We start from the raw sequence: 25,000 nt of genomic DNA on the forward strand, positions 1-25,000 counted from the left end.
CAGGAAGTGGGAAATCTGGTGCTTGTAGTCTTTTCAAGTCATTTCCTATCCAACACACAGTGACTTAGGGTTCATTTTGCACTTCCTAAGGCTTCCACTAGATGTCAACAGTCTTTAGAACCTTGTTTCAGGCTTTTGCAGTAAACAGAGAGCGAACAAGAAGGCCTGGAAGTTGGTGACTCAGAAATGACATGAGTTCATTGGCGCGCATTCACGTGTGGCTGTGTTCCATAACGTTTTTCAAGACATTGGAATCGTCCGGTTGGAATATTATTGAAGTTTTATGTTAAAAAGGCCCTAAAGATTGATGCTATTCAACGTTTGACATGTTTCAACGAACGTAAATATAACTATTTTAAAACTTTTCGTCGTGAAATTTTGGGCGCGCTTCCAACATTTGGAGTAGCTTACTGAACGCGCAAACAACAAGGAGGTATTTGGACGTAAATTATGGACTTTATCGAACAAAACAACATTTATTGTGGACCTGGGATTCCTGGAAGTGCCTTCTGATGAAGATCATCAAAGGTAAGTGAATATTTATAATGCTATTTATGATTTTAGATGACTCCAAAATGGCGGGTATCTGTATTGCCTGAGCACCGTACTCAGATTATTGCAAAGTGTGCTTTCCCCATGAAGCTTTTTTGAAATCTGTCACAGCGTTTGCAATAAGGAGATGTTTATCTATAATTCTTTGAATAACAGTTTCATATTTTATCAACGTTTACGGTGAGTATTTTTTGTAAATTGTTGTACTGATTCACCGGTAGTATTGGAGGCAAAATATTTTCTGAACATCACGCGCCAATGTAAAATGCTGTTTTTGGATATATATATGAACTTTATCGAACAAAACATACATGTATTGTCTAACATTGAGTCCTAGGAGTGTCATCTGATGAAGATCGTCAAAGGTTAGTGCTTAATTTTAGCTGAATTTCTGGTATTTGTGACCCCTCTCCTGCTTGGAAAATGGCTGTGTGGTTTTTCTTGTGTTGTACCTGTCCTAACATAATCTAATGTTTTGCTTTCACCGTAAAGCCTTTTTGAAATCGGACAATGTGGTTAGATTAAGGAGAAGTGTACCTTTAAAATGGTGTAATATAGTTGAATAGTGTGTCCCGTGGAGAAGTGTACCTGGCCCAAGAGAGGTTAAAATACAGTACCCCTTGGATGTATAAAATGACAAGGCACGGAAAGAAGAACAAAAAGAAGCTCCTTATGATAAACTTTTTGCTGACCGCTACAAAAATGGGAACGTAAGCAACTTAATCTTCCACACAGACAAACCCCTGGCATGACACAGTTACTATATTAACCAGACCATCCCCTGGCACAGTGCTATATTAAAACACTACCCCTCTGTTAAAATCAAATCAAATTGTATTGGTCACGTACACATGGTTAGCAGATGTTATTGCGAGCGTAGTGAAATGCTGTAACGCCCTGGCCATAGAGAGGGGTTTTTGTTCTTTATTTTGGTTAGGCCAGGGTGTTACATTGGGTGGGCGTTCTATGTTCTTTTTTCTAGGTTGGTTTGTTTCGTTGATTTTGGCCGTGTGGCTTCCAATCAGGCACAGCTGTAGTTTGTTGTTGCTGATTGGGAGTCACACATAAGTAGCCTGTTTTTCCTTTGGGTTTTTGTGGGTGATTGTATTCTGTTAGTGTGTTTTTCTGACAGGACTGTTTTGCTGTCGTCTTTGGTTTATTTTTGTCAAGTGTTCTCTTTTTTTATTAAATATCAAGATGAACACATCCTCCGCTACACCTTGGTCTCATTACGACGACAGCCCTTACAAATGCTTGTGCTTCTAGATCCAACAGTGCAGCAATATCTAACAGGTAACATCTAACAGGCAATATCTAACAGGTAACATCTAACAAATTCCACAACTAAATCTAATAAACACAATCTAGTGAAGGAATGGGATATATATAAATATAAACTATATGGATGAGCAGTGACAGAGCGGCTAAGATACAATAGATAGTAAAGAATAGATAGTGAAGGATACAGTATACAGTAAATACATATGAGATGAGTAATGTGAAATATATTCTTAAAGTGACTAGTGTTCCATTTATTAAAGTGGCCAATGATTTCAATTCTGTAGCTAGGCAGCCACCTCTCTGTGTTAGTGATGGCTGTTTAACAGTCTGATGGCCTTGAGATAGAAGCTGTTTTTCCAGTCTCTCGGTCCCAGCTTTGATGCACCTGTACTGACCTCGCCTTCTGGATGGTAGCGGGGTGATGATGCACCTGTACTGACCTCGCCTTCTGGATGGTAGCGGGGTGAACAGGCAGTGGCTCGGGTGGTTGTTGTCCTTGATGATCTTTTCGGCCTTCCTGTGACATCAGGTGGTGTGGGTGTCCTGGAGGGCAGGTAGTTTGCCCCCGGTGATGAGTTGTGCAGACCTCACTACCCTCTGGAGAGCCTTGTGGTTGAGTGCGGAGCAGTTGCCATACCAGGCGGTGATACAGCCCCACAGGATGCTCTCGATTGTGCATCTGTAAAGGTTTGTGAGGGTTTTAGGTGACAAGCCAAATTTCTTCAGCCTCCCGAGGTTGAAGAGGCGCTGTTGGCGTGCATGGCAGTCGTGGGTGAACAGGCAGTACAGGAGGGGGCTGACCATTGCACCCCGGAGGGGCCCCAGTGTTGAGGATCAGCGAGGTGGAGATGTTGTTTCCTACCTTCACCACCTGGGGGCGGCCCGTCAGAAAGTCCAGGACCCAGTTGAACAGAACAGGGGTCGAGACCCAGGGTCTCCAGCTTAATGAAGAGTTTGTAGGGTACTATGGTGTTAAATGCTGAGCTGTAGTCGATGAACAGCATTCTTACATAGGTATCCCTCTTGTCCAGATGGGTTAGGGCAGTGTGCATTGTGATGACGATTGTGTCGTCTGTGGACCTATTGGGACGGTAAGCAAATTGAAGTTACCTAGGGTGGCCGGTAAGGTGGAGGTGATATGATCCTTGACTAGCCTCTCAAAGCACTTGATGACAGAAGTGAGTGCTACAGGGCGATAGTCATTTAGTTCAGTTATCTTTGCTTTCTTGGGTACAGGAACAATGGTGGCCATCTTGAAGCATGTGGGGACAGCAGACTGGGATAGTGAACGTTTGAATATGTCTGTAAACACACCAGCCAGCTGGTCTGTGCATGGTCTGAGGACGCGGCTAGGGATGCCGTCTGGGCCGGCAGCCTTGCGAATGTTAACACGTTTAAATGTTTTACTCACGTTGGCTACAGTGAAGGAGAGCCCACAGTCTTTGGTAGCGGGCCGTGTCGGTGGCACTGTATTGTCCTCAAAGTGAGCAAAGAAGTTGTTTAATTTGTCTGGGAGCAAGATGTCGATGTCCGCGGCGTGGCTGGTTTTCTTTTTGTAATCCGTGATTGTCGGTAGACCCTGCCACATACGTCTCGTGTTTGAGCCGTTGAATTGCGACTCCATTTTGTCTCTATACTGATGTTTTGCTTGTTTGATTGAATTACGGAGGGAATAACTACACTGTTTGTAGTCGGCCATATTCCTAGTCACTTTGCTATGGTTAAGTGTGGTGGTTTACACTTTCAGTTTTGCGCCAATGCTGCCATCAATCCACGGTTTCTGGTTTGGGAAGGTTTTAATAGTCACAGTGGGTACAACATCTCCTAAACACTTCCTTATAAACTCGCTCACCGAGTCAGCGTATACGTCAATGTTATTATCTAAGGCTACCCGGAAACATATCCCACCCAGTCCACGGGATCGAAGCAACCTTGAAACGTGTGGAATCCGATTGGTCGAATCACCGTTGAACAGACATAAGCACGGGCGCTTCCTGTTTTAGTTTCTGCCTATAGGAGGGGAGCAACAAGATGGAGTCGTGGTCAGGTTTGCCAAAAGGAAGGCGAGGGGGGGGGGGCCTTGTATACGTTGCGGAAGTTAGAGTAGCAGCGGTCGAGAAGTGTTACTCGCTCGTGTACCGCAATCGATATGCTGATATAATTTAGGTAGCCTTGTTCTCAGATTAGCTTTGTTAATATCCCTATATCTATAATAAATGTACCCTCAGGATAAAAGGTTTCCAGTTTGCGTAAAGTCCAGTGAAGTTCCTTGATGTCCGTCTTGGTATCCGCTTGCGGCGGGGGGGATATACACGGCTGTGACGATAACCGAGGAGAGTTCTCTTGGGAGGTAATACGGTCGGCATTTGATTGTGAGGAATTCTAGGTCAGGTGAACAAAAGGACTTGAGTTCCTGTATGTTGTTACGTTTAAAATCACCCGCTGCCCTTCTTACCGGAGAGATGTTTATTCCTGTCGGCGCGATGCACTGAAAATCACGTTTGGCTGTATTGACTCCGACAGCATTTCCCCAGCTAGCCATGTCCCCAGCTAGCCATGTCCCCAGCTAGCCATGTCCCCAGCTAGCCAGGTCCCCAGCTAGCCAGGTCCCCAGCTAGCCAGGTCCCCAGCTAGCCATGTCTCCAGCTAGTCACGTCCCCAGCTAGCCACGTCCCCAGCTAGCCACGTCCCCAGCTAGCCACGTCCCCAGCTAGCCACGTCCCCAGCTAGCCACGTCACCAGCAAGCCACGTCCCCAGCTAGCCACGTCCCCAGCTAGCCACGTCCCCAGCTAGCCACGTCCCCAGCTAGCCATGTCTCCAGCTAGCCATGTCTCCGTGAAACAGAGTATGTTACAATCCTGGATATCTCTTTGGAAAGCAACTCTTGCCCTGATTTCGTCGACTTTGTTAACTAGGGACTGAGAGGGTGAGGGGGGATGGAGGGAGAGGGGTGAGGGGGGGGATGGAGAGAGAGGGGTGAGGGGGGATGGAGGGAGAGGGGTGAGGGGGATGGAGGGAGAGGGGTGAGGGGGATGGAGGGAGAGGGGTGAGGGGGGATGGAGGGAGAGGGGTGAGGGGGGATGGAGAGAGAGGGTGAGGGGGATGGAGAGAGAGGGGTGAGGGGGATGGAGAGAGAGGGGTGAGGGGGATGGAGGGGAGAGGGGTGAGGGGGGATGAGGGAGAGGGGTGAGTGAGGGGGATGGAGGGCGAGGGGTGAGGGGGAATGGAGGATGGAGGCGAAGGGGTGAGGGGGGATGGAGGTAGAGGGGGTGAGGGGGGATGGAGGGAGAGGGGTGAGGGGGATGGAGGAGAGGGGTGAGGGGGGATGGAGGAGAGGGGGTGAGTGGGGATGGAGGAGAGGGCTGAGGGGGGGTGGATGGAGAGGATGAGGGGTGAGGGGATGGAGGAGAGGGGTGAGGGGGGAATGAAGGAAGGGTTGAGGGTGAATGGAGGAGAGGGTGAGGGGGAATGGAGGAGAGGGCTGAGGGGGGATGGATGGGCGAGGGGTGAGGGGGATGGAGGAGAGGGTTGAGGGGGTATGGAGGAGAGGGGTGAGGGGGGATGGAGGAGAGGGGTGAGGGGGGATGAGGAGGAGAGGGTGAGGGGGATGGAGGGAGAGGGGTGAGGAGAGGGATGGAGGAGAGGGTGAGGGGGGATGGAGGAGAGGGTGAGGGGGGATGGAGGAGAAAGAGCAGCAGAAGAACAGAGCAGTAGAGGATAAGGTGAGAAAGATGAAGTGTGACAGAGAGGTCAGAAGGTCAGAAGTCAGGGGTCATCAGGGGTCAGAGTCTCACCTCTGTTGTCTTCCTGGTACACCTGCACCTTCCCAAGCTCCACCCCCAGACGCCTGCACACAGGAGACATAGCCAATGAAAAGAGAGCACAGGGAGAGCTGACCAATGAAAAGCCAGAGTGTGTGTGTACTGACTCTCCAATCCTCTTGCTGATCTCCCTGGAGGAAGGGTGTGAGTTGGCGCTGAAGATGACAAGGCCTCCCTCGGTGTGGTTCATAACCGGGGGGGACCGGCCACTCTGCTCCCCAGCCTCAGACGGCCTATCCTTGGGCACCCACGCTGCACTCAGCCCTTCCTAGGAGGAACCAGAGACACACACACACACACACAGACACACAAACACACACACACAGACACACACACACAGTTAATCAATCAATACACTTGTCTGGAACAGTGTTACTACCATCACAATACATCATAATACATCATAATACATCATAATACATCACATCATAATACATCATAATACAATGCATCATAATACAATACATCATAATACATCATAACATAATACATCATAATACAATACATCATAACACAATACATCATAACACAATACATCATAACATAATACATCATAACATAATACAGCATAATACATCATAACACAATACATCATAATACATCATAACACATCATAACACATCATAACATAATACATCATAACATAATACATCATAACACAATACATCATAACACATCATAATATAATACATCATAATACATCATAACATAATACATCATAACACATCATAATACATCATAACACAATACATCATAATACATCATAACACATCATAATACATCATAACATAATACATCTTAACATAATACATCATAACACAATACATCATAACATAATACATCATAATACATCATAACATAATACATCATAACATAACACATCATAACATAATACATCATAATATATCAAAACACATCATAACACAATACATCATAATTCATCATAACATAATACATCATAACACATCATAACACAATACATCATAACACAATACATCATAACATAATACATCATAACACAATACATCATAACATAATACATCATAACACAATACATCATAACATAATACATCATAACATAATACATCAAAACATAATACATCATCACATAATACATCATAATACAATACATCAAAATATAATACATCAAAACATAATACATCATAACATAATACATCATAATACAATACATCAAAACATAATACATCATAATACATCATAACATAATACATCACATCATAATACATCATAACATAATACATCATAACACAATACATCATAATACATCATAACATAATAAATCATAACACATCATAACATATAATCAAACTAATACATCATAACATAATACATCATAATACATCATAATACATCATAACATAATACATCATAATACATCATAATACATCATAACATAATACATCATAATACATCATAACATAATACATCATAATACATCATAACATAATACATCATAATACATCATAACATAATACATCATAATACATCATAATACATCATAACATAATACATCATAATACATCATAATACATCATAACATAATACATCATAATACATCATAACATAATACATCATAACACATCATAACATAATAAATCATAACATAATACATCATAACATAATACATCATAACATAATACATCATAATACATCATAACATAATACATCACATCATAATACATCAAAACATAATACATCATAATACATCATAACATAATACATCATAATACATCATAACATAATACATCATAACATAATACATCAAAACATAATACATCAAAACACAATACATCAAAACACAATACATCACATTATAATACATCATAACATAACACATCATAACATAACACATGAAAACATAATACATCATAACATAATACATCAATACATAATACATCACATCATTTACATTTACATTTAAGTCATTTAGCAGACGCTCTTATCCAGAGCGACTTACAAATTGGACATCATAATACATCACAACATAATAGATCATAACATAATACATCATAATACATCATAACATAATACATCATAACATAATACATCATAACACATCACATCATAACACAATACATCATAATACATCATAACATAATACATCATAATACATCACATCATAACATAATACATTATAACATAATACATCATAACATAATACCTCATAACACAATACATCATAACACAATACATCATAACATAATACATCATAATACATCATAACATAATACATCATAATACATCATAATACATCATAACATAATACATCATAATACATCATAACATAATACATCATAATACATCATAACACAATACATCATAACACAATACATCATAATACATCAAAACATAATACATCATAATACATCATAAAATAATACAGCAAAACATAATACATCACATCATAACACAATACATCATAATACATCATAACATAATACATCATAATACATCATAACATAATACATCATAATACATCATAACATAATACATCATAACACAATACATCATAATACATCATAACATAATACATCATAATAGATCATAACATAATACATCATAATACATCACATCATAATACATCATAATACATCATAATACATCATAACACAATACATCATAATACATCATAACATAACACATCAAAACATAATACATCAATACATAATACATCATAATACATCACAACATAATACATCATAACACATCATAATACATCATAATACATCATAACACAATACATCATAATACATCATAACACATCATAACATAATACATCATAACACATCATAATACATCATAACATAATACATCATAATACATCATAACATAATACATCATAATACATCATAACACAATACATCATAATACATCATAATACATCATAACATAATACATCATAATACATCATAACATAATACATCATAATACATCATAACACAATACATCATAATACATCATAACATAATACATCATAATACATCATAACATAATACATCATAACACATCATAACATAATACATCATAATGCATCATAATACATCATAACATAATACATCATAACACATCATAACATAATACATCATAACACATCATAACATAATACATCATAACACATCATAACACAATACATCATAATACATCATAATACATCAAAATACATCATAATACAATACATCATAATACATCATAATACATCATAACATAATACATCATAATACATCATAATACATCATAACACAATACATCATAATACATCATAACATAATACATCATAATACATCATAACATAATACATCATAATACATCATAATACATCATAACACAATACATCATAATACATCATAACATAATACATCATAATACATCATAACACAATACATCATAACAGATATACATTATAAACAGTATTCATTCATCCACATAATAACTTAGTAACGGCTGTAAACAGATATACATTATAAACAGTATTCATTCACCCACATAATAACTTAGTAACGGCTGTAAACAGATATACATTATAAACAGTAATCATTCACCCACATAATAACTTAGTAACGGCTGTAAACAGAGAGATACATTATAAACAGTATTCATTCACCCACATAATAACTTAGTAACGGCTGTAAACAGAGAGATACATTATAAACAGTAATCATTCACCCACATAATAACTTAGTAACGGCTGTAAACAGATATACATTATAAACAGTAATCATTCACCCACATAATAACTTAGTAACGGCTGTAAACAGAGAGATACATTATAAACAGTAATCATTCACCCACATAATAACTTAGTAACGGCTGTAAACAGATATACATTATAAACAGTAATCATTCACCCACATAATAACTTAGTAACGGCTGTAAACAGAGATACATTATAAACAGTAATCATTCACCCACATAATAACTTAGTAACGGCTGTAAACAGAGATACATTATAAACAGTAATCATTCACCCACATAATAACTTAGTAACGGCTGTAAACAGAGAGATACATTATAAACAGTAATCATTCACCCACATAATAACTTAGTAACGGCTGTAAACAGATATACATTATAAACAGTATTCATTCACCCACATAATAACTTAGTAACGGCTGTAAACAGAGATACATTATAAACAGTAATCATTCACCCACATAATAACTTAGTAACGGCTGTAAACAGAGATACATCATAACATAATACATCATAACACATCATAACATAATAAATCATAACATAATACATCATAACATAATACATCATAACATAATACATCATAATACATCATAACATAATACATCACATCATAATACATCAAAACATAATACATCATAATACATCATAACATAATACATCATAATACATCATAACATAATACATCATAACATAATACATCAAAACATAATACATCAAAACACAATACATCAAAACACAATACATCACATTATAATACATCATAACATAACACATCATAACATAACACATGAAAACATAATACATCATAACATAATACATCAATACATAATACATCACATCATTTACATTTACATTTAAGTCATTTAGCAGACGCTCTTATCCAGAGCGACTTACAAATTGGACATCATAATACATCACAACATAATAGATCATAACATAATACATCATAATACATCATAACATAATACATCATAACATAATACATCATAATACATCATAACACATCACATCATAACACAATACATCATAATACATCATAACATAATACATCATAATACATCACACCATAACATAATACATTATAACATAATACATCATAACATAATACCTCATAACACAATACATCATAACACAATACATCATAACATAATACATCATAATACATCATAACATAATACATCATAATACATCATAATACATCATAACATAATACATCATAATACATCATAACATAATACATCATAATACATCATAACACAATACATCATAACACAATACATCAAAACATAATACATCAAAACATAATACATCATAATACATCATAAAATAATACAGCAAAACATAATACATCACATCATAACACAATACATCATAATACATCATAACATAATACATCATAATACATCATAACATAATACATCATAATACATCATAACATAATACATCATAACACAATACATCATAATACATCATAACATAATACATCATAATAGATCATAACATAATACATCATAATACATCACATCATAATACATCATAATACATCATAATACATCATAACACAATACATCATAATACATCATAACATAACACATCAAAACATAATACATCAATACATAATACATCATAATACATCACAACATAATACATCATAACACATCATAATACATCATAATACATCATAACACAATACATCATAATACATCATAACACATCATAACATAATACATCATAACACATCATAATACATCATAACATAATACATCATAATACATCATAACATAATACATCATAATACATCATAACACAATACATCATAATACATCATAATACATCATAACATAATACATCATAATACATCATAACATAATACATCATAATACATCATAACACAATACATCATAATACATCATAACATAATACATCATAATACATCATAACATAATACATCATAACACATCATAACATAATACATCATAATACATCATAATACATCATAACATAATACATCATAACACATCATAACATAATACATCATAACACATCATAACATAATACATCATAACACATCATAACACAATACATCATAATACATCATAATACATCAAAATACATCATAACACAATACATCATAATACATCATAATACATCATAACATAATACATCATAATACATCATAATACATCATAACACAATACATCATAATACATCATAACATAATACATCATAATACATCATAACATAATACATCATAATACATCATAATACATCATAACACAATACATCATAATACATCATAACATAATACATCATAATACATCATAACACAATACATCATAACAGATATACATTATAAACAGTATTCATTCATCCACATAATAACTTAGTAACGGCTGTAAACAGATATACATTATAAACAGTATTCATTCATCCACATAATAACTTAGTAACGGCTGTAAACAGATATACATTATAAACAGTATTCATTCACCCACATAATAACTTAGTAACGGCTGTAAACAGATATACATTATAAACAGTAATCATTCACCCACATAATAACTTAGTAACGGCTGTAAACAGAGAGATACATTATAAACAGTATTCATTCACCCACATAATAACTTAGTAACGGCTGTAAACAGAGAGATACATTATAAACAGTAATCATTCACCCACATAATAACTTAGTAACGGCTGTAAACAGATATACATTATAAACAGTAATCATTCACCCACATAATAACTTAGTAACGGCTGTAAACAGAGATACATTATAAACAGTAATCATTCACCCACATAATAACTTAGTAACGGCTGTAAACAGAGATACATTATAAACAGTAATCATTCACCCACATAATAACTTAGTAACGGCTGTAAACAGAGAGATACATTATAAACAGTAATCATTCACCCACATAATAACTTAGTAACGGCTGTAAACAGAGAGATACATTATAAACAGTAATCATTCATCCACATAATAACTTAGTAACGGCTGTAAACAGATATACATTATAAACAGTAATCATTCACCCACATAATAACTTAGTAACGGCTGTAAACAGAGATACATTATAAACAGTAATCATGCTTTCCTCTCCTGACCGGATGCGCTCAGCTGATGAGCGGACGGACGGACAGATTTTGTTTTGCGCTCAGTCTCGTTAAACACTTCAAAATACAACGTTTTAAACCCACACACACAAAAAACCACAACATTGAAACCTCACAGACGGACCTGCTGTACCCACCAGTTTGTGTTTTGTAGTGTAAACCGCGTTAAATGATGTTGGATGATTTCGCAGTTTGTAAACGGTCTCAACCTGTTTCCTCCAAGGCCGGCCTACTGAGTATGATGGACAGGCGTCTCTGGCCAATCACAGACAAGGAATCCCGACGAGATTAATTCACCCAAATCTCGTGTTGATCGTAGAGGGGAGACGTCATCACGTCTACGTTGATTTGAAATTGATTGAAGATATGTTTCTTTATTCTGATTCTGAATATTTATTACATCCCCCAAACCGCCCCAAAAACTATTTTTGCCAGGTGTTTGGTCGGGTGTGTTTAAGTTACACACAGTCTTGAGAAGGTTAGCGACCAAGTTTATCAGATTTGTGGTGCTGGGGGGTTATAATGCGCCAAAAAATACCTCCGGCACACACATACTATCTCTACACCTTTAACGTAGTCAACGTGTCGCTACGATAACCTTTTTTTTAAAACCTTTTCATTTGTTGTTTTATTTGAAAAAGTCTACAGGTTACAAACAGCCTTATCCCTCAGCACGGCAGGATCATGACAAGAGAGCATGATCCTGGGTCGACCACTAGAGGTCACTGTGGTCTCTGTTTTTACCAGACAGACCTGCCAAGGCAGCAGCTACTCTTCCTGGGGTTTATTATGGATCCCCATTAGTTCCTGCCAAGGCAGCAGCTACTCTTCCTGGGGTTTATTATGGATCCCCATTAGTTCCTGCCAAGGCAGCAGCTACTCTTCCTGGGGTTTATTATGGATCCCCGTTAGTTCCTGCCAAGGCAGCAGCTACTCTTCCTGGGGTTTATTATGGATCCCCGTTAGTTCCTGCCAAGGCAGCAGCTACTCTTCCTGAAGGCAGCAGCTACAATAGAACAGGAGACAGGCAGAGGGACAGGTCTGAACACTGTCTACCCTACACAACATTATCTCTGCATTATGATGCTATATTCTATATAATTAAGCATTAAAAGGCACTAGAAGCCGTGGTATATGGACCAATATACCACGGCTAAAGGGCTGTTCTTAGGCACGACGCAACGCTGAGTGCCTGGATACAGCCCTTTAACCGTGGTATATTGGTCAATATACCACCATCCTCCGAGGTGCCTTATTGCTATTATAAACTGGTTACCAACGTAATACCCGTGGTATACGGTCTGATATTAAACACGGCTGTCAGCCAATCAGCATTCAGCGCTCAAACCACCCAGTTTATAATGTGCTGTTAATCACGGGAGGGATTGGAGTGAATTCAGTAGACCTCTTGTACAACTTGGACAGCATCTGTTTGTTGTGTCGCCGTCCTGCTAATGTTGTCTTACTCATCATGACACAAGCTGTGCTGTGTGTGTGTGTTGTGTGTGTGTGTGTGTGTGTGTGTGTGTGTGTGTGTGTGTGTCACCTATGTGTTGTATACAGACACTGAGAGTGTAATCGAGCAGCAGAATGGTCCTTCCTACCCACTAATCTAACAGCAGGTCAGATATCAGTCTGGAGAGACTGGACCTTCCTACCCACTAATCTAACAGCAGGTCAGATATCAGTCTGACTGGACCTTCCTACCCACTAATCTAACAGCAGGTCAGATATCAGTCTGGAGAGACTGGACCTTCCTACCCACTAATCTAACAGCAGGTCAGATATCAGTCTGACTGGACCTTCCTACCCACTAATCTAACAGCAGGTCAGATATCAGTCTGGAGAGACTGGACCTTCCTATCCACTAATCTAACAGCAGGTCAGATATCAGTCTGGAGAGACTGGACCTTCCTTCCCACTAATCTAACAGCAGGTCAGATATCAGTCTGACTGGACCTTCCTACCCACTAATCTAACAGCAGGTCAGGTGTTAATAGAATACCCTGTGAAACTTAAACATTGTATGAAAGCCACTACAGACCCTGGCGTCACTACAGACCCCGGTTCGATTCCAGGCTGTGTCACAACCGGCCGTGATTGGGAGTCCCATAGGACAGCCCAGCGTCGTCTAGGTTTTGGCCCCCCGGGGGGGGGGGGGGGGGGGGGGTAGACCGTCATTGTAAATAAGAATCTGTTCTTAACCTAGTTAAATAAAGGTTTCAACATTTATTTTAATTTTTTAATTATTGATCGCTAGAGACAAATGTGAAAGCAGTCATATTTCATCAAACTGAAAAACACGGCAACATGACAGTTTTTTCGGACGTTTTTCCACAGATAAATATAAATAAATAGCTGTGTCGTTGTTGGGAATTGTAACTGAAGGCCGATGGCTTCATCATTTACGGGGCTGAAACTCTCACTGCAGTTTCACTGCAGAATTAGAATTTCATTCCGCTTTCTCCAAACGAAGTTACCCCAAACGTCAAATTTCGAAGTGTTTTTTTTGACATCCTGGGTTGATTCCTGATGCTCTGTAAGCATTCCATTTCTCCAAATGTCAAATTTAGAAGTTAAGGGTTAAGTTTAGGATCTCCTTCTGAACGGTTAAGGTATGGGATAGGGTTAAAAACATTAAGTTTAGGTTAATGGATAAGGTAAGGTTTAAGGTTTGGGATAGGGTTAAACCCTTAAGTTTAGGTTAATGGATAAGGTAAGGTTTAAGGTTTGGGATAGGGTTAAAACATTAAGTTAAGGAACTCATTCCGTATGGTTAAGGATTGGGATAGGGTTAAAAACATTAACTTTAGGGCCTTATTCTGAACGTTTAAGGTTTGGGTTCAAATCGAATCGTATTGGTCACGTACACATGGTTAGCAGATGTTAACAGAAGTAGCCTGCCAACACAATCTCGCAAAGCAGGTGAAATATGTCACCTGGGTGCTGCAGACGTAGCTAGTTTCAGCTGGAATATCAGGCAGAGCGCGTCGCTCTCAAACGGGTTCGTCCGTGATGGAGCAGCTCACAGCACCTGAACGACGTCGGTAACCGGTAGGAATCGGAAAAGACGTTTCGACTTGTGACATCACACGGTAAATAATACTTAATTAAGGCAACAACGGCTATGCAAACCGGCGTGTTGAAAAAGTTTACGTCTGATGTCTTTGCTTGAATCTTTGCAATGTCGCAAAATGTAGTCGTCATAAAGCTTCATAAAGCGTCATAAAGCTGTTTAAATGAACATTTCTATATGCTCCCCCCCCCCAAAAAAACCCTTAACCAATTAAATGTTGACTGAAAAGTAGGTCCTACCTGGCAGAATAATATCAGAATTTTTGTTTTGCTAACTCTGCTATCAGATGTAGCCTACATTGTAAATACACAGTACAGAAACACAACAACAAAAAAGGGTTTCTTGCTTGGTGCACAATTTAATTATTAATTAATTAATATTAATTATTTTTAAAAATCCTCTTGATGTGGTTTCTTTTGGACTCACAACACACTTTTGTTGTAATTTTTCTATATAAAAAAAATAAACGGTGATTTTGAGGGTAAAAAACTAAAACTATTAAAAAAAAAATTAAAAAAAAATATATATATAGAAAAATACAGAAATGTTCACACAGGGCGCCTTTCCTTTACCGGGCGAGGCGTTTGGGAAATTTCTTTGGAAACGTTTGAGTAAACCCACTTCTCCACACATCACTATACCACTACAGCTTCCCTGTGGCTCAGTTGGTAGAGCATGGTGTTTATACCACTATGTAGCAGGTTAAACCTGGAGCCTGGCTCACGGTTAACTACAGTAACAGTTGGTAGAGGTGGTGTTTATACCACTATGTAGCAGGTTAAACCTGGAGCCTGGCTCACGGTTAACTACAGTAACAGTTGGTAGAGGTGGTGTTTATACCACTATGTAGCAGGTTAAACCTGGAGCCTGGCTCACGGTTAACTACAGTAACAGTTGGTAGAGGTGGTGTTTATACCACTATGTAGCAGTTTAAACCTGGAGCCTGGCTCACGGTTAACTACAGTAACAGTTGGTAGAGCATGGTGTTTATACCACTATGTAGCAGGTTAAACCTGGAGCCTGGCTCACGGTTAACTACAGTAACAGTTGGTAGAGCATGGTGTTTATACCACTATGTAGCAGGTTAAACCTGGAGCCTGGCTCACGGTTAACTACAGTAACAGTTGGTAGAGGTGGTGTTTATACCACTATGTAGCAGGTTAAACCTGGAGCCTGGCTCACGGTTAACTACAGTAACAGTTGGTAGAGGTGGTGTTTATACCACTATGTAGCAGGTTAAACCTGGAGCCTGGCTCACGGTTAACTACAGTAACAGTTGGTAGAGCATGGTGTTTATACCACTATGTAGCAGGTTAAACCTGGAGCCTGGCTCACGGTTAACTACAGTAACAGTTGGTAGAGGTGGTGTTTATACCACTATGTAGCAGGTTAAACCTGGAGCCTGGCTCACGGTTAACTACAGTAACAGTTGGTAGAGCATGGTGTTTATACCACTATGTAGCAGGTTAAACCTGGAGCCTGGCTCACGGTTAACTACAGTAACAGTTGGTAGAGGTGGTGTTTATACCACTATGTAGCAGGTTAAACCTGGAGCCTGGCTCACGGTTAACTACAGTAACAGTTGGTAGAGGTGGTGTTTATACCACTATGTAGCAGGTTAAACCTGGAGCCTGGCTCACGGTTAACTACAGTAACAGTTGGTAGAGGTGGTGTTTATACCACTATGTAGCAGGTTAAACCTGGAGCCTGGCTCACGGTTAACTACAGTAACAGTTGGTAGAGCATGGTGTTTATACCACTATGTAGCAGGTTAAACCTGGAGCCTGGCTCACGGTTACCTACAGTAACAGTTGGTAGAGGTGGTGTTTATACCACTATGTAGCAGGTTAAACCTGGAGCCTGGCTCACGGTTAACTACAGTAACAGTTGGTAGAGGTGGTGTTTATACCACTATGTAGCAGTTTAAACCTGGAGCCTGGCTCACGGTTAACTACAGTAACAGTTGGTAGAGGTGGCGTTTATACCACTATGTAGCAGGTTAAACCTGGAGCCTGGCTCACGGTTAACTACAGTAACAGTTGGTAGAGGTGGTGTTTATACCACTATGTAGCAGTTAAACCTGGAGCCTGGCTCACGGTTAACTACAGTAACAGTTGGGAGAGGGGGTGTTATACCACTATGTAGCAGGTTAAACCTGGAGCCTGGCTCACGGTTAACTACAGTAACAGTTGGTAGAGCATGGTGTTTATACCACTATGTAGCAGGTTAAACCTGAGCCTGGCTCACGGTTAACTACAGTAACAGTTGGGTAGAGCAGTGGTGTTTATACCACTATGTAGCAGGTTAAACCTGGAGCCTGGCTCACGGTTAACTACAGTAACAGTTGGTAGAGCATGGTGTTTATACCACTATGTAGCAGGGTTAAACCTGGAGCCTGGCTCACGGTTAACTACAGTAACAGTTGGTAGAGCGTGGTGTTTATACCACTATGTAGCAGTTAAACCTGGAGCCTGGCTCACGGTTAACTACAGTAACAGTTGGTAGAGCATGGTGTTTATACCACTATGTAGCAGGTTAAACCTGGAGCCTGGCTCACGGTTAACTACAGTAACAGTTGGTAGAGCAGGTGGTTTATACCACTATGTAGCAGGTTAAACCTGGAGCCTGGCTCACGGTTAACTACAGTAACAGTTGGTAGAGCATGGTGTTTATACCACTATGTAGCAGGTTAAACCTGGAGCCTGGCTCACGGTTAACTACAGTAACAGTTGGTAGAGGTGGTGTTTATACCACTATGTAGCAGGTTAAACCTGGAGCCTGGCTCACGGTTAACTACAGTAACAGTTGGTAGAGCATGGTGTTTATACCACTATGTAGCAGGTTAAACCTGGAGCCTGGCTCACGGTTAACTACAGTAACAGTTGGTAGAGCATGGTGTTTATACCACTATGTAGCAGGTTAAACCTGGAGCCTGGCTCACGGTTAACTACAGTAAACAGTTGGTAGAGCATGGTGTTTATACCACTATGTAGCAGTTTAAACCTGGAGCCTGGCTCACGGTTAACTACAGTAACAGTTGGTAGAGGTGGTGTTTATACCACTATGTAGCAGGTTAAACCTGGAGCCTGGCTCACGGTTAACTACAGTAACAGTTGGTAGAGGTGGTGTTTATACCACTATGTAGCAGGTTAAACCTGGAGCCTGGCTCACGGTTAACTACAGTAACAGTTGGTAGAGCATGGTGTTTATACCACTATGTAGCAGGTTAAACCTGGAGCCTGGCTCACGGTTAACTACAGTAACAGTTGGTAGAGGTGGTGTTTATACCACTATGTAGCAGTTTAAACCTGGAGCCTGGCTCACGGTTAACTACAGTAACAGTTGGTAGAGGTGGTGTTTATACCACTATGTAGCAGGTTAAACCTGGAGCCTGGCTCACGGTTAACTACAGTAACAGTTGGTAGAGGTGGTGTTTATACCACTATGTAGCAGGTTAAACCTGGAGCCTGGCTCACGGTTAACTACAGTAACAGTTGGTAGAGGTGTGTTTATACCACTATGTAGCAGGTTAAACCTGGAGCCTGGCTCACGGTTAACTACAGTAACAGTTGGTAGAGCATGGTGTTTATACCACTATGTAGCAGGTTAAACCTGGAGCCTGGCTCACGGTTAACTACAGTAACAGTTGGTAGAGCATGGTGTTTATACCACTATGTAGCAGGTTAAACCTGGAGGCCTGCTCACGGTTAACTACAGTAACAGTTGGTAGAGGCATGGTGTTTATACCACTATGTAGCAGGTTAAACCTGGAGCCTGGCTCACGGTTAACTACAGTAACAGTTGGTAGAGCATGGTGTTTATACCACTATGTAGCAGGTTAAACCTGGAGCCTGGCTCACGGTTAACTACAGTAACAGTTGGTAGAGCATGGTGTTTATACCACTATGTAGCAGGTTAAACCTGGAGCCTGGCTCACGGTTAACTACAGTAACAGTTGGTAGAGCATGGTGTTTATACCACTATGTAGCAGGTTAAACCTGGAGCCTGGCTCACGGTTAACTACAGTAACAGTTGGTAGAGCTGGTGTTTATACCACTATGTAGCAGGTTAAACCTGGAGCCTGGCTCACGGTTAACTACAGTAACAGTTGGTAGAGCATGGTGTTATACCACTATGTAGCAGGTTTAAACCTGGAGCCTGGCTCACGGTTAACTACAGTAACAGTTGGTAGAGCATGGTGTTTATACCACTATGTAGCAGGTTAAACCTGGAGCCTGGCTCACGGTTAACTACAGTAACAGTTGGTAGAGCATGGTGTTTATACCACTATTTAGCAGTTTAAACCTGGAGCCTGGCTCACGGTTAACTACAGTAACAGTTGGTAGAGGTGGTGTTTATACCACTATGTAGCAGGTTAAACCTGGAGCCTGGCTCACGGTTAACTACAGTAACAGTTGGTAGAGGTGGTGTTTATACCACTATGTAGCAGGTTAAACCTGGAGCCTGGCTCACGGTTAACTACAGTAACAGTTGGTAGAGCATGGTGTTTATACCACTATGTAGCAGGTTAAACCTGGAGCCTGGCTCACGGTTAACTACAGTAACAGTTGGTAGAGGTGGTGTTTATACCACTATGTAGCAGGTTAAACCTGGAGCCTGGCTCACGGTTAACTACAGTAACAGTTGGTAGAGGCATGGTGTTTATACCACTATGTAGCAGGTTAAACCTGGAGCCTGGCTCACGGTTAACTACAGTAACAGTTGGTAGAGGTGGTGTTTATACCACTATGTAGCAGGTTAAACCTGGAGCCTGGCTCACGGTTAACTACAGTAACAGTTGGTAGAGCATGGTGTTTATACCACTATGTAGCAGGTTAAACCTGGAGCCTGGCTCACGGTTAACTACAGTAACAGTTGGTAGAGGTGGTGTTTATACCACTATGTAGCAGGTTAAACCTGGAGCCTGGCTCACGGTTAACTACAGTAACAGTTGGTAGAGGTGGTGTTTATACCACTATGTAGCAGGTTAAACCTGGAGCCTGGCTCACGGTTAACCTACAGTAACAGTTGGTAGGGGTGGTGTTTATACCACTATGTAGCAGGTTAAACCTGGAGCCTGGCTCACGGTTAACTACAGTAACAGTTGGTTAGAGGTGGTGTTTATACCACTATGTAGCAGGTTAAACCTGGAGCCTGGCTCACGGTTAACTACAGTAACAGTTGGTAGAGCGTGGTGTTTATACCACTATGTAGCAGGTTAAACCTGGAGCCTGGCTCACGGTTAACTACAGTAACAGTTGGTAGAGGCATGGTGTTATACCACTATGTAGCAGGTTAAACCTGGAGCCTGGCTCACGGTTAACTACAGTAACAGTTGGTAGAGGTGGTGTTTATACCACTATGTAGCAGGTTTAAACCTGGAGCTGGCTCACGGTTACTACAGTAACAGTTGGTAGTAGAGGTGGTGTTTATACCACTATGTAGCAGGTTAAACCTGGAGCCTGGCTCACGGTTAACTACAGTAACAGTTGGTAGAGGTGGTGTGTTTATACCACTATGTAGCAGGTTAAACCTGGAGCCTGGCTCACGGTTAACTACAGTAACAGTTGGTAGAGGTGTGTTTATACCCACTATGTAGCAGTTTAAACCTGGAGCCTGGCTCACCGGTTAACTACAGTAACAGTTGGTAGAGGTGTGTTTATACCATATGTAGCAGGTAAACCTGGAGCCTGGCTCACGGTTACTAAGTAAAGTGTTAGAGGCATGGTGGTTTAACCAACTATGTAGCAGTTAAAACCGGAAGCCTGGTCCGTAACTACCAGTAACGTTGGTAAGGTTGTGTTTATACCACTATGTAGCAGGTTAAACCTGGAGCCTGGCTCACGGTTAACTACAGTAACAGTTGGTAGAGGTGGTGTTTATACCACTATGTCGCAGGTTAAACCTGGAGCCTGGCTCACGGTTAACTACAGTAACAGTTGGTAGAGGTGGTGTTTATACCACTATGTAGCAGTTAACCTGGAGCCTGGCTCACGGTTAACTACAGTAACAGTGTGTAGAGGTGGTGTTTATACCACTATGTAGCAGGTTAACCTGGAGCCTGGACTCCACGGTTAACTACAGTAACAGTTGGTAGAGGTGGGTGTTTATACCACTATGTAGCAGGTTAAACCTGGAGCCTGGCTCACGGTTAACTACAGTAACAGTTGGTAGAGGTGGTGTTTATACCACTATGTAGCAGGTTAACCTGGAGCCTGGCTCACGGTTAACTACAGTAACAGTTGGTAGAGGTGGTGTTTATACCACTATGTAGCAGGTTAAACCTGGAGCCTGGCTCACGGTTAACTACAGTAACAGTTGGTAGAGCATGGTGTTTATCCACTATGTAGCAGGTTAAACCTGGGGCCTGGCTCAACGGTTAACTACAGTAACAGTTGGTAGAGGTGGTGTTTATACCACTATGTAGCAGGTTAAACCTGGAGCCTGGCTCACGGTTAACTACAGTAACAGTTGGTAGAGGTGGTGTTTATACCACTATGTAGCAGGTTAAACCTGGAGCCTGGCTCACGGTTAACTACAGTAACAGTTGGTAGAGGTGTGTTTATACCACTATGTAGCAGGTTAAACCTGGAGCCTGGCTCACGGTTAACTACAGTAACAGTTGGTAGAGGTGGTGTTTATACCACTATGTAGCAGGTTAAACCTGGAGCCTGGCTCACGGTTAACTACAGTAACAGTTGGTAGAGGTGGTGTTTATGCCACTATGTAGCAGGTTAAACCTGGAGCCTGGCTCACGGTTAACTACAGTAACAGTTGGTAGAGGTGGTTGTTTATACCACTATGTAGCAGGTAAACCTGGAGCCTGGCTCACGGTTAACTACAGTAACAGTTGGTAGAGGTGGTGTTTATACCACTATGTAGCAGGTTTAAACCTGGAGCCTGGACTTCCACAGGTTACCTACAGTAAACAGTTGGTAGAGCATGGTGGTGTTTATTACACTATGTAGCGAGTTTAAACCTGGCGCCTGGCTCACGGTTAACTACCCATAACAGTTGGTATAGAAGCACTGGTGTTATATACCACTATGTAAGCAGGTGTTAAACCTTGGAGCCTGGCTCACGGTTTAACTACAGTAACAGTTGGTAGGACGGTGGTGTTTATACCACTATGTAAGCAGGTTTAACCTGGAGCCTTGCTCCACGGTTAACTACAGTAACATTGCGTTAGAGCATGGTGTTTATCCAACTCCTGTAGCAGGTTAAACCTGAGGCCTGGCTCCACGGTTAACTAACAGTAACAGTTGGTTAGAGAGCATGATGTGTTCTATTACCACTATGTAGCAAGGTTAAACCTGGAGCCCTGGCTCACGGTTAACTACAGTAACATTCAGATCGTTTTCAGAACCGCTTGACTTTTTTTATCCACATCTTGTTATGTTACAGCCTTATTCTAAAATGGATTAAATTGTCCCCCCCACCCCCCCTTCTCATCAATCTACACAAAATACCCCATAATGACATCACAATGCCCCATAGTGACATCACAATACCCCATAGTGACGTCACAATACCCCATAGTGACGTCACAATACCCCATAGTGACGTCACAATACCCCATAGTGACGTCACAATACCCCATAAACAACAAAGCAAAAAAAAACTGGTTAACAGAAATGATGGGAAATGTATAAAAAAATAAAGATTTTTTTTTCTTCTGAAATATCACATTTCCATAACACCTTCGTCAGAGTTGTGTATTCAGCCAGGTGGTATAACAACTTAGGTGTTATAACACCCCACCGCCTGGCTGAATCAGCTGTGTCTCTCCTCTGGGTGTGTGTGTGTGTGTGTGTGTGTGTGTGTGTGTGTGTGTGTGTGTGTGTGTGTGTGTGTGTGTGTGTGTGTTGTGTGTGTGTGTGTGTGTGTGTGTGTGGGCGGTGCAATTTGCCGTACCAGGAGGTGATACAGCCTGACAGGATGCTCTCAATTGTGCATCTGTAAAAGTTTTGTGAGGGTTTTTGGTGACAAGCCAAATTTCTTCAGCCTCCTGAGGTTGAAGAGGCACAGTCTGTGTGGGTGGAACCATTTTCAGTTTGTCAGTGATGTCTACGCCGAGGAACTTCAAGCTTTTCACCTTCTCCACTGCGATCCCGTCGATGTGGACGGGGAAGTGCTCCCTCTACTGTCTCCTGGAGTCCACGATCATCTCCTTTGTTTTGTTGACGTTGAGTGTGAGGTTATTTTCCTGACACCACTCCGCCAGGGCCCTCACCTCCTCCCTGTAGGCCGTCTCGTCATCATTGGTAATCAAGCCTACCACTGTAGTGTCGTCTGCAAACTTGATGATTGAGTTGGAGGTGTGCCACGCAGTCGTGGGTGAACAGGGAGTACAGGAGAGGGCTGAGAACACACCCTTGAGGGGCCCCAGTGTTGAGGATCAGCGAAGTGGAGGTGTTGTTTCCTACCTTCACCACCTGGGGGGGCGGCCCATCAGAAAGTCCAGGACCCAGTTGAACAGAACGGGGGTTGAGACCCAGGGCCTCCAGCTTAATGACGAGTTTGTAGGGGACTATGGTGTTAAATGCTGAGCTGTAATCAATGAAAAGCATTCTTACATAGGTGTTCCTCTTGTCAAGATGGGATAGGGCAGTGTGCAGTGTGATGGCGTCGTCTGTGGACCTATTGGTGCGGTAAGCAAATTGGAGTGGGTCTAGGGTGTCAGGTAGGGTGGAGGTGATATGATCCTTGACTAGTCTCTCAAAGCACTTCATGATGATGGAAGTGAGCGCTACGGGGCGATAGTCATTTAGTTCAGTTATCTTTGCCTTCTTGGGTACAGGAACAATGGTGGCCATCTTGAAGCATGTGGGGACAGCAGACTGGGATAAGGAGCGATTGAATATGTCCCTAAACACTCCAGCAGCCAGCTGGTCTGCGAATGCTCTGAGGACGAGGCGAGAGATGCCTTCTGGGCCGGCAGCTTAGAAAGGGTTATTAAATGTCTTACTGACGTCGGACACGGAGAACGAGAACCCACAGTCCTTGGGGTGCGGGCCGCGTCGGTGGCGCTGTGTTGTCCTCAAAGCAGGACCAAGATGGCGTTTTAGCTTGTTTCGGGAAGCAAGATGTCGGCATCCGTGATTGGCTGGTTTTGGAAATCCGTGATTGGCTGGTTTTGGAAATCCGTGATTGGCTGGTTTTGGAAATCCGTGACGTGGCTGGTTTTGGAAATCCGTGATTGGCTGGTTTTGGAAATCCGTGATTGGCTGGTTTTGGAAATCCGTGATTGGCTGGTTTTGGAAATCCGTGATTGGCTGGTTTTGGAAATCCGTGACGTGGCTGGTTTTGGAAATCCGTGATTGGCTGGTTTTGGAAATCCGTGATTGGCTGGTTTTGGAAATCCATGATTGGCTGGTTTTGGAAATCCGTGATTGGCTGTAGACAAATACGTCTCGTGTCTGAGCCGTTGAATTG

The 25,000-nt window shown here is 40.8% G+C and overlaps 1 protein-coding gene across 5 annotated transcripts in view; it reads right to left on the bottom strand.

Annotated features, from left to right (window-relative positions):
* LOC115184248 (phosphoribosyl pyrophosphate synthase-associated protein 2) overlaps positions 1–25,000 on the bottom strand; it is a 40,135-nt gene that overhangs the window by 13,184 nt on the left and 1,951 nt on the right. For 2 of the 5 annotated variants that reach the window (XM_029745276.1, XM_029745271.1), the window contains exons 1-3: positions 12,627–12,726; positions 5,763–5,923; positions 5,629–5,681 (exon numbers count right to left, since the gene is read on the bottom strand). In XM_029745276.1, the coding sequence (XP_029601136.1) occupies positions 5,629–5,681; positions 5,763–5,845 (136 nt within the window). In that variant the 5' untranslated portion in view covers positions 5,846–5,923; positions 12,627–12,726. Of the gene's footprint in view, positions 1–5,628; positions 5,682–5,762; positions 5,924–12,626; positions 12,727–15,428; positions 15,687–25,000 lie in introns of those variants that run through there. The other 3 variants (XM_029745274.1, XM_029745272.1, XM_029745273.1) reach the window with 3 other exon arrangements.

This window comes from Salmo trutta, unplaced genomic scaffold (genome assembly GCF_901001165.1).
Source record: "Salmo trutta unplaced genomic scaffold, fSalTru1.1, whole genome shotgun sequence".
Lineage (NCBI taxonomy): Eukaryota > Metazoa > Chordata > Actinopteri > Salmoniformes > Salmonidae > Salmo > Salmo trutta.